General features: G+C 36.9%; 1 protein-coding gene across 5 annotated transcripts in view; it reads right to left on the bottom strand.

The window, feature by feature from the left end:
- Positions 1 to 6,898: 6,898 nt before the first annotated feature.
- Positions 6,899 to 12,021, bottom strand: part of LOC149287587 (nck-associated protein 1) — a 53,971-nt gene continuing 48,848 nt past the window's right edge. For all 5 annotated transcript variants that reach the window (XM_089492675.1, XM_089492671.1, XM_089492672.1 and 2 more), the window contains 8 exons: positions 11,086 to 11,179; positions 10,758 to 10,840; positions 9,880 to 9,960; positions 9,131 to 9,224; positions 8,714 to 8,830; positions 7,987 to 8,096; positions 7,424 to 7,513; positions 6,899 to 7,015 (listed from right to left, as the gene is read on the bottom strand). In XM_089492675.1, the coding sequence (XP_089348801.1) occupies positions 6,899 to 7,015; positions 7,424 to 7,513; positions 7,987 to 8,096; positions 8,714 to 8,830; positions 9,131 to 9,224; positions 9,880 to 9,960; positions 10,758 to 10,840; positions 11,086 to 11,179 (786 nt within the window). The remainder of the gene's footprint in view (positions 7,016 to 7,423; positions 7,514 to 7,986; positions 8,097 to 8,713; positions 8,831 to 9,130; positions 9,225 to 9,879; positions 9,961 to 10,757; positions 10,841 to 11,085; positions 11,180 to 12,021) is intronic.

Below are 12,021 nucleotides of genomic sequence, written 5' to 3'. Positions count from 1 at the left end.
ATTCCTCATGCTATAAGACATTTTAGAAATGCCGCCCTTTCACACACTGAAAAACTGTAGAGCAGGCATATATTCATATTACAAAAGAAGAGAAGATCACTTTTCACTGTGGTATCTGAGTGCTGCCTGTGGTAAACCAGAAAATGTCTTAAGAAACAAGCCTGATACTCTGCTGAATGAAGGAACAAACCACTAGAATTGCCATAAATAATCAGCCAATTTTCCCAATAAAATGGAAATACTAACTTTTGTAAATAGTAAATAACATTACTGTATACAGCAAAGTATTGGATGCTTAAGGAGAAAAATCCATGTGACTTGTCCTTTAAGGCATCTTTATTGTGCATCTTTTGAAGACCAGAAACTTCACAAACCCACTGAACAACCCTGGGTGCTCAGATCGCTATTCTGCTGGCCCGTATTCCATTTGCACTGAACTTGAGCCATAGTTTTATGTATTAAACAAAGGGCAACATCAAAGCAATTTGTAACACTGTATTGCTTCCATCTCACCCCACAAACATGTTTTGTTCCCTCGATCTCTGAACACAGGGAGCTTTTATAATAGACAAGCACAGAGCTTCTTTTCTTTCATCATAAAAAAAGCTAAGTGTTTACATACAACTCATGCAGGAGCACTGTATTATGTCCAGACTGAGAACAGTCCACAGCCCACTTTAACGGTTGTGATCAAAGCTTAAACCATCTGGTCAGCTTTCAGATCAAATAAAGTAACCAATCATGTCAGTTATGCCAGCCAGTGTGGCCGAAATAAAAAAAAACCCAAAAAAACCCAAAACTTTTAACTACATCTCTCAGTGAACTCACATTAGTAAAGCCTGAATGTAATTACATTCAATAACAAACTGGTATAAAAGGAGAAGAGGGCCCTGCTCTTGCAAGCTTACAATCTAGTCGGTGGTTGAGGGGGAAGTGAAACAGTAGGAGAGGGCGGCTTGGATGGGGATGAGTTGAGTCAGGATTATCTTTAGAGGTTCTTGGTTGTTCAGATAGCTTGATTAGGATGTTGGAGAGTGTTAGGAAGAAAGGTTGTACGCTTCTCAAAAAAAGGTGGCTTTTCGGGGAGCTTTTGAATGTCATGTGCGAGGGACAAAGTCTAACAGAACAAGGTAAGGAATTCCATAGAAGGGGTACAGCATGGGTGAAATCCTAAATGTGTGAGTGAGAAGAGGTAATGACCTACAAGAGAGACAAAGCTAATGAGAGGAACGAAGTGAGTGCTAAGAGGAATATTTGAATAAGAGGGTAGAAGGGGTGTGTGGAGTTGTTAAGGGCTCTGTAGGTCAGGGTCAATAGTTTAAACTTTATTCCGGAGGGTATGGGGAGCCAATGGAGAGATTGGCACAGTGGGGCAGTATATGAGGAACGGTGACAGAGAATGATTAGTCTAGCTGCAGGGTTGAGGATGGAATGGAGCGGTGAAGGGTGGCAGAGGGGGCGACCAGTTAGTAGGGAGTTGCATAATCCAGACAGGATATAACAAGGGAGTGAATTAATATTTTTGTTGTTTCATTTGTGAGGAATGGTCGGGTTCGGGAGTTGTTATTATAGGTGAAGGCAGCAGCATTTTGTGAGGGATTAGATGTGAGGGATGAAGGAGAGAGCAGGGTCAAGTGTGACACCAAGGCAGCAAACTTGGTTGAATAGTGGAGTTGTCAATAGTAATAAAGATGTCTGGAATTGTGGACAGAAGGGATTGCTGACCTCTGTAGGGTGGGCTCTAAATCACGCCAAGTTAAGGCAGAACTTTGTGACAAATGCCCTTCGGCATCAAAAATTGTCTACAGCAAAAAAAGAAAGATGAGGATTATAAATACAAAGTACTTCTGGTTCAAAATTTGTAAAGCAAGCCATTGCAGCTAACAGAATAATTCAATAAACAAAAATACTTAAAGGATAAAGTTTTATTACAATATCAGTCAGTAAAGTTGTCAAAACCATGTAAATCTTCCATAAATATAATAGACTGCACTTGGGATAATAAATGTAACTGCTGAATAAGGATTACAGATGTCACTAGCTATCTACCCAAGATACCACTAATTCTGAAGATAAGGGGGTTTAAATGTGATGTGCAAGTAAGAAAGTAAAGTATTACAGTATTTTAAAATGACTGAAGAGAAACTTTACAAGGTAAATGACAGGGAAATAAACAGAAACATCTAAACCGAAGTTTTAAAGGATAGACTGCCACATGCATACATATCTATATATACATATACATACACACATAGAAGCAAAAACATTTATACAGTTAGGTCTGGAGATATTTGGACACTGACACAATTTTCTCTGTACACAACCACAATGGATTGGAAACAAAACAACCGAGATGCAATTGAAGTGCAGACTTTTAGCTTTTATTCAAGGGGTTGAACAAAATATTATATTGTATGAAACGTTTAGGATTTTTCTTATATACAGTCCCCTTATTTCAGGGACTCAAATATAATTGGACAAATCAACACAATCATAAATAAAATGTTAATTTTCAATACTTTGTCGAGAATCGTTTGCAAGCTCTATTGGATTGAGATCTGGTGACTGTGGGGGCAATTGGAGTACAGTGAATTCATTGTCATGTTCAAGAAGCCAGTTTGAGATGATGTGAGCTTTGTGGATTATCTTGCTGGAAGTAGCCATCAGAAGATGTGGTCATAAAGGGATGGACATGGTCAGCAACCATACTCAGGAAGGTTGTCGTGCTTAAACAATGCTCAATTGGTACTAAGGGGCCCAAAGTGTGCCAAGAAAATGTCTCCCACACCATTACACCACCAAGGCAGAATGGATCCATGTTTTTTATGTTGTTTACAGAGAATGGTCGGAAAAAGAGAATATCCAGTGAGCGGAGTAAACACTAGAGATGGTTGTGCGTGAAAATCCCAGTAGATCAGCACTTTCTGAAATACTTAGACCAATAGCCAAACTCATTAGGTGTGGTTACTGAAGACAGCTTAATGCCAAGTCATACACCATGGCAAAACTGATACTGTACATGGTTATACTGCATCAGCATGGTTTCCCACAGGCAGAACTTTAAACACAGGCAGGGGTTTTTAAATGTTCTGACCAAGCTTGTTTGAAGAAGAACAAAGAAAGGGCAATGTTGAGGACTGTAGACAGCTGTCGGCCACGAAAGCTTACTGCAGTGGCAGCATCATGCCTAGTTAGACAATCAGAATATGTCTAGCAGCGCCATCAGCTCAGCATTGGCAGAAAATAGTGGGACCAAGTACACTTACCTACTGTCCAGAGAAGTTTGGTCAGACTTGCGGCCTAACAGCCATACTTCTATTGTGAAAACAAGGCCAAGTGACTCAGCTAGTCATGGAAATGTAGGAACTGTGTTACAAAAAAAATGGCAGCAAGTGCTTTGGATTGATGAGTCAAAATGAAAACTATTTGGCTGTAGCAGAAGGCAGTTTGTTCTCCGAAGGGTGAAAAGCAGTACAAGAGTTAGTATGGGGCTGCATTTCTGCAAATGGAGTTGGAGATATGGTAGGAATTCATGGTCTTCCCAATGCCGGGAGGCACAGGCAGATACTTATCATGCAACACCATCAGGTAGGCAGCTGATCGGCTCCAAATGTATTCTGCATGACAACGACCCCAAACATCCAGCCAAAGTCATTAAGAACTATCTTCAGGGTAAAGAACAAGGAGTGCGTAGAAGTGATGGTATTGCCACCACAGAGCCCTGACCTCATCATCATCTCTGGGATAACATGAAAGAGAAGCAACTGAGGTTGTGGTTGGGGCAAATGAATATAATTAGTGAAATGGAGATATAATGATGACAGGGCCATTCGGTCTGAGGTATCCCAAAACTAACGTACCAGGTAAGCCTAGAAGAGGGCGACCCCAAGTAGAGAAATCAAAAGAAAGGACAGAGGAAGGAAGAGAAGAAATAAAAGAGGCGGGAAACAAGGGAGGGCAAACATGAGACACGCTGCAAGACATAGGGTGGTTACACAAAATGTTGATTTGATTTAGATTTTTCTTCACTCACTTTGCATTTTGATAAATGCTAAACTAAGAGACAAGTTATTTTTAATGCATTTTTTCACAGCTGCAAAGCTAGTAATTACCCGAACAGGTGTTTCCACAGTGAAAATACACTCAAATGCTAATGTGTGAGGGCTCTATGCTTATGCAAATATATTTCAATTTATTTTTCTTAATAAAATGTTCCCACAATAAAACCAATGACACCTAAACATGGGAGCACTGGTAATGGTTCTGTATACCTTTACAAAGCACTAATAATATAAGAATTGAACTAGAAACCCTTTTAAATATTGCAACCAGGAAGTAGTTACCTTTAGAAGAAGCTACAGTGAAACACCTCCTCCGTGGTCCGACATTAAAGCAGTTTACATTTTCGTTTAGAGTGTCCATTGTACTTAAACCTCACTTTTGTACATTATTCTTTAAAAGTAATCAGTTATGCCCAGTGCTTAAAGACAACTAACAATCCAATAAAACCAAGGCTTGAAACACATAGATAGACTTGGGCATGGAGAGCAATATCTATTTGGAGAAATTTGTTTTAGGTGCATTCATTTTCAATTTAGTTTCCTTTCAAATAAAACTTGGAGGGATTTCTTGTTTCAAATCAATGGTATATTTTTAATGGGGGATGTGCCTGCCATCTTCTGGATTAATTTCAACAAGATGTACTCCAAGCAGCAGCATGTTGGGCCTTAGGTAGAGGTCCAGACTAGATTTTGCATTGCAGGACCAACCCCACAGCACCAATGGGTAGACACATGCAGTGGGATGCTATGGGACTGAATTTCAATGAAATTGTTAAATTGTTAAAACTGATCCCTCAGAGCACGTAAAGCGATAGAACGGCAGGAGGTGCAGCTGTAGTAGGGCAAAAGGACATGTTATGAGACATGTATACAATAATTGGAGACATTTTAAGAATTTATTACTGTGAAATATAATTTGGGCAGATTTACTTCAAGTAATCCATTTGCTCCATAAACATATTATTTATAATCTGCATCTATTGTTTAAGATACTCTGAGGCAGTTGTGCCTGTAGAGTGAGAGCATCTGGCAGTAGGAAGTACGACTGATAACATGTAACAAGAGTTAATTGACTGTTGCATGACATCCAAGAAAATCTCGGGCAATTTCCAAGTGGTTTAAGGGACTACACCAAACCATCATATAGAGTTTAATGCATATTTTATTATCTTTTATTTATAGCAGGAAGATAAAAAAAAGGCAGGGTCGAGGGAGAGAGCGGGAAAAATCAGGAAACAATAGGGGCATTTAAGAGAGGGTGAAAAAGACTTTTTGCCACATTATTTCAATGGGGACATACGCTAGTTAATAATCCTTAAAGTCCATGAATCACAGCCATAGTCAATGACACACTCCACTTCATGCCAGGATTGTATCGGCCATTTATGTCCAACACTTATTCTGAACCCTTCTACACACAGTTCCTTCTAATAAGCCCTACTAAACGAGTGCTTAAATGGACAAAGAAAATGAATATTTAGAGGTCTCCGATTTGTTTGTTTCTTTGAAGATCCCTCATCTGCAGAACTTTGTAAGAATGCACAAATTAGACAAAATTCATTAAAATTGAGTTCATACAAAGCCAAATGAACAAGTCTACTAAAAATAAAAACTTTGGCCGTTTCACATACAGAGTAATCTAAAAGTCATTGCAGAAAACATTGAACTATATTGGCAGCTTAAATTTGCTTATAGCATTGCAATTAAACTTACGGTATGCTGTTTTCAGAAAATTAAGACTGAAAAAATCAAAACTGACAAATATAATGATTTATACATTTACGCTGACATTAGTTCCTCTAAAAACCCAAGTCAGAGCTGGGGTACAAATCTTTGTACAGCTGACAATCCATACATGAAATTTTAGGAACCAGGTACATAGTAAAAGTCAACAAATGTTTGAAGTCATGGCTAGTCCAGTCTGACATTGCTGTACTTCATGCGTGATGCCCCATAAGTTCACACTCCAAGAGAACATACTATTTGATACAGTCTAGTGTTTATTGTTGTATGTTATGGAAGTTACACTTGAATTTCAAAAAGTTAAAACATATAAAAGTGGTTAAGGGAAAACAATGTATCAACATTTGATAAATGCATAAGAATGTTTTTTTTCCATACCATATATATTAGGGTACAACGGTAGTGTTAATGCCAAGACAGCATCATGAAATTTAGTCTAAAAAAAATTATACTATGCTTTTTACAAACAACATTTGCTGCTGCTTAAAAATATTGGGAAGAGTTCTGTATTGTAAATGCAGAAAAGTACAATAATGTTGTGAAATATTAATTGCGTGTTTGGTTTTTTTTTCAGAACTAAACTTGGAGGATGTTTTCAAAAGAAGAAAATATAGGAAATGGTGCAAGTACTCCACAGAAATCACAGAATCACCTATTCAAATTGTTATCAATAAGAACATAAAAGGTACAGATTATAACTCTCCCTATATGAAATAATTTACACACAGATGCCACCTATACCACCATCTAAAATAATCACTAAATACATTTTTTTGAAATAAACAAGCAATAATGATCAAATATCAAAAACAGAGTCAAAGTAGTGTGTTTTTTTCTTTGCATTTTTTTATGATTTTTTTTTTTTCAATATAACCGTTCAGAAGCTAAACCTTGTTTAGGAAGTGCAATCAACCAAGCTTATCTGGTAGTACAACTGCATAAAGAAACCACTGGTCAAAATAAGAACTATGGAACAGGGAAAGGGTTTAAGTCACAAAACCGTTGTGTTTTCCAAACCAAAAGAAGAAGTACTCCACAGTTTCCAGGTAAGACTGAGGCAACATAGAGCGTGCCCGGGAATAACAAACAAATATTTATGCAGATGATGTAACACTTTGCTTGTAAACAGCATGGTACGCATTTCTCAGTAAGACGTACGGGAAGCAGGACTCCAGGAGATCCATGGTCAGGAATGGCGATTCTTGTACAATCTGTAAAAAATAAACAAATGTAATCATTCAATATTTAGATATTTATTTACAGGAATGTGCTTTTTATATGTTTCATCACATAATACACAATATCATTTTGGTTTGGAGTGTTTCTTGACCACCCTTGAACATGTAGTAACATGTACTTCTGAACCTGAACACATTTCACCATTTCATTAACTTTGGGAGGTAGAAAAAAGGAGAAAAACTACAACCTTTCCTTTAAAATAAATAAATAATAATAATAAAAAAAATTATATATATATATATATTATATATATAGTTACATACAGTCAATAACTAAGCACTGTTTCTTTATATTTAAGTGTATCATACGTGTAAAGTTTGCGTGTGTGAAATCTTATTAGCTTAGCAGAGTTATGAAAAGGTTTACGCTCCGAAACTCACCATGTCTAGCAGCAAGTAAACAGATTCCCTGTTCCGTGTAGTAGTCTTGTCAGTCTCTTGACCAATTTTCAGTAAACTCGATGATGCCAGCTGTAAAAAAAAAATCAATAAATAATATATAAACTAGCTTTATAGACTAGCTTCTAAAAGGAATTTAGTCGTGGCTGTTGCTTTTTGCTGGCAGGTTAATTCTCATAACACGTTAAGAGTGAAATTCGTTCACATCATTAGTTTTGGGTTTTTTAAATAACTGACCTGTAATTATGTCAGTGTCTTTATCATTTGGTGTTTTCAAATTTCCCACAATTCTACTTTCTAAAACTTAGTACAAATATTCCCTTTTCTACCTTAAACTGCAAATTCAAATATATAATTTCGAAGAAGGATTGAAGGTCACACATCATGGTATTTTAGTGAACGAAAAAAAACATGCAAACACATGCACATAATAATTCTAAATGAATGTAAAAATCAGTTGCCAATTTAAGTGTATAACCTTTTGGGGTGATAATGGGGACATGCATTTTAACTTTCAACAAAAGACAAGTAGAAACTTTACGTACAGCTAAGAATTCTTTAAGACGATCTTCAATGCTCCCTTTGTGAATAGTGAACAAAGCAGCTGCAATCTGGTTAATTGCTTTTGCCAGACAATGTATGTTGTTGCAATGCCCTAAAACAAAACAAACAAACCAAAAAGATTTATATATATATATAATTTATACATCTTAACTTTGATAACTTTTTAAATCAACACTTCTTTCTAAATAATGAAAAGATCCAAGCACAACATTATTAGTAATCGTTGGTAACACTAGAAAAATCTCAAATACTTAATAAAGAGATAGGAACGGCCAATACAATATGCATTTAATCAAGTTACTTTTTACAAAATTTATTTTTAAAAAAAAAGTATGTTTGGGAGGTCAGGTTACTTTTGTCAGTGCTTCATTTTCTACATTTGTTACTTACATTTTAGTTATAAGACAGAAAAAGCGAATGGGGAAAAGCAACAGAAACCATCTGAATCAACACAGAAGTCATTTTACATATTTGATAAGTTTAAGAATCAGTAGTGTTTCAGCTTTACTAAAAAAATGAAAACCCACATGTGCAATCTTTCAAAACTTTGCACATTATATCTGTAATGATGTTTTTCACCAAGAACTGTGCACATCGGGGCAGCAGGCATTGTAATATAGTGGTTTGTGGACTGTGCCCACCAGGCAATCACCAGCCATTAGTACAATAACGACAATCTGCTTTACACAAGGTCAGGAAACATCATACCTTCAATCGCAGGACTATATTGTGACATCACGTTACTGGCCAGGGTCGGCAAAGAAACCGCAACAAACACCATAAGGAGACAGGCAATTTTGTATTCCTCCTCTGGACTAATTGTTTCTAGAAGTCAAAAACAATAGCAAAAAATACATGAAACATATGGAATATTTTATTTTTATTACGATAATGTCGTAAATGCAGATATTTACTGTAGAAAATGTAATTTTAAATATCTACTACTTCATGATTAAGGTGTTTTAAGTTAAAACTAGAGGAACACACAATGGATTTATAACTCAAATCTAAAAGACCATTTTTCCCCAAAGAGGTCCACCATGTATATTACAGGAATGTCTTTTATAACAATGAATAGTGTAAGGACACAATGACGAGTAAACAATGATAAATGTTATGCTTTACCGGATTTTTGAGACGACAATGCAACAACCAGAGCTGGATCTATTTCACATGGTAACCCAGCAGCTGACGACAACTCGTATACATTCATCGCAACCTAACGAAAAAGTAAAGATCAACAGTTTTCTTTTTCCTTAAAATACCATGTCTGGCTTTTTTTCCCCATCACATTCAAATACTACTGACACGTGGAACCAGAGTCATTAAAGTACAAGCCACAAGTTTGAGCATGCACTTCTACCGAGAACGGATTTATGTGGTATTTCATCCAACCCTGGAAAAACTAGTATTAAACGGAAACTACACTCTTGGCATTCCTAGAACTACCTATAGCTTGTGCCTTTTACTTGTCAATTACTGTAATGTTTGAAGATTTGTTAATTTAAAGTTCATGTCATGGACCTGTGTCTGCATGACAAAACTATCATTAATCATACAAACCAATTCTTGTCCTCAAGTAATTGGCATACCTACAGCCCCCTTTGCTGCCTGGACAGGGGTTAGCAGGTATAGAACAGGGCAGAGAATAACTATACATCCCCAGCAGAGAACAAGAATCTAGCCTGTCCAATATGGTCTACTGCAAAAGCATCCAACCTGACATTTCCGTGTGTTGCCTTAGATTCAGAATAGCCTTACGTCTACTCCATGCATGTTTAAATTCCATCTCACTGCATTTACCCGACGCACTTGACTGGCAGATAAGAAAAACAGTAAAGTAAAACTTCCTTAGGATTACATCAAAACCTTACCTTCATGTCAGTCTCCCTTGGAATGTGATCCTTGAAGTCCTCAACTGAGCTCACAAGGAAAGGAATGTGGTAAGATAAAACCTGCAACAGAAAACCCAAAATGACGATTTTTATTATTATTAACAATGAACCAAAATATCAAACCTATTTAAACAAATCATATTGTTTTGGCTCAACATTTCTTCAAACCATGTTTTGTAAATATGGTCTCTGATATTTAATATGAAAGTTATCACAGAAATTCCTATAAAAATGATTATTTCAGGGATTCTAGAGCAAACCCAGTATTATTAGAATGGTTTTCTGAAAAGAAGAATCTCTTTCATGGGTCTGGAGACTTACTCTGGTCTATTCATGCCAACTATGAGACATGTTGTAATGTATAGCTCAGTCCTGCAGTCAGGAAAGATTTTTGACCCACAAAAATCTTGCAAGAGCACCAAGAAGCTGCATTTGGGAGACACAAATCTTTTGCTTTTCACCACCAAGGCTGCTTCTAAGAGACACTGGCATCTACCCATGCCAAAGCAAGGAGTCCAGCATCATAAGCGAGACAAAATACAGGGACTTTGGCGAATGGGAAGTCTTCAAGCTATGTAGAATTCTTTTGGTATTATAAATTTCAAATATTAAGGCATAGTGTTTTATCTCAACGCCACTAAGAAGCTGCACCGTGAACTGTATTGTCAGTTCTGTGTCTACACGTGCTTTGGGAAGCATGAGAAGCATATAGGACATTAAACCATATTTAATAAAACATGTTGTCCCCTACCCCCCTGCCAGAGGAATTCTGACAATTTATTTTGGAAATATATCATACATAATTATAGAGACATAGCTACAAAAGAGAAAAAAAGGAGGAAAACTAAAATTCTTACATCTCTTAGGGACTCCTGTGCAAGAGAACGGAAGGACAAAATAACCCCAATTATGGTCATCCGCTTTAAGACACTGTCAACTGCTGTAGATGTAAAAAGAGTACAAAAGTGACCCATTGCATTGTCTTGACATCTAAAATAAAGCATGTATACAACATTTTGACGAATGATTGCGATATTTAAATAGTCTTTCATTGCCGCAACATGAAGATTTTATGCTATATGTAAAAAAACGTATATATATCAAATCATGCATAAAACACAACGGTCTGTTAAAGCAAAGACCATATCGAAGCCCACTGGGACACAACAGCTAAGCCTCACTTACATGACAATCGTTTGAAAAGTGCCGCCATCTGCTCTGGCTTATCAAAGCTTGTCCTCATTTGGGTTAAAACCTCAACATTCTCCACCACCAGTTTCTGAAAAGCAATAAGATTCATTACTGTACAAACGACAGCATCCAGCAGGAAAAAAGGGACTACCTGAAATTAAATACTATTCACTTATTCTTCTAGTGTGCGCACATTTTACAGTTAAGGAAGCGTTACAATATATCGCACACTCATTGAACGCAAGGTGTTAATACCAACAAACACTACTGAGATGGCCCATAAAATGCATTGGGAGAGGTGGCCACCATGATACAGAATGTATCCTAACCAGAGAAAACCTTAAAAAGGACCGTATTTAATGTCTTTGACACCCCTACTATAGACAAACATATATTATAAAGGTATTCTGTGAGTACTTTAATACACTTTCTTCCAAAACAGCTGGAGGCGAGTATATCACGTGCAGGGACACGTGTGTGGCTAAACACGTCTACTGCATGGCATTTAGCTGGGGAGTGAGAAGAGGGGCAAACGCATTTGGGGGGGATTCTGCAGTACAATTTATAGGGACCATGCAGTTATCATATGCAGTATTCAAGTGACTACAATGCCTGGGTTGCCCCTTTAACTTTTGGACAGGCAATTAAAACATATAAAATCAATGTACTTGTTTGTGTCATAACCAAAGTAAACCAAGTACCCACACAAATAAAATATCGTGGTCATCAAGCATTAAGCATTTTCCAGTTCTGTGTCTTTACATTACAAACATGTCAACGACTACAAAAGAGAAAGACATATTCACAAAGCAGCTGCACAAAGTTCTGTCAAGCAGAAATAGGGCCATTTATGGGGATTTTATCCATTCCATTTGAAAGACAGATCCAATAAATGAAATCCTTGCAACGTGAAGAATGAACTTTGGATAA

This window comes from Sceloporus occidentalis, unplaced genomic scaffold, assembly GCF_023333645.1.
Source record: "Sceloporus occidentalis isolate IW3139 unplaced genomic scaffold, rSceOcc1.0.p SCAF_59, whole genome shotgun sequence".
Taxonomy (NCBI): Eukaryota; Metazoa; Chordata; class Lepidosauria; order Squamata; family Phrynosomatidae; genus Sceloporus; species Sceloporus occidentalis.
Note: the sequence above shows the minus strand (reverse complement) of the source record. Positions and strands in the feature narration are given on the sequence as shown.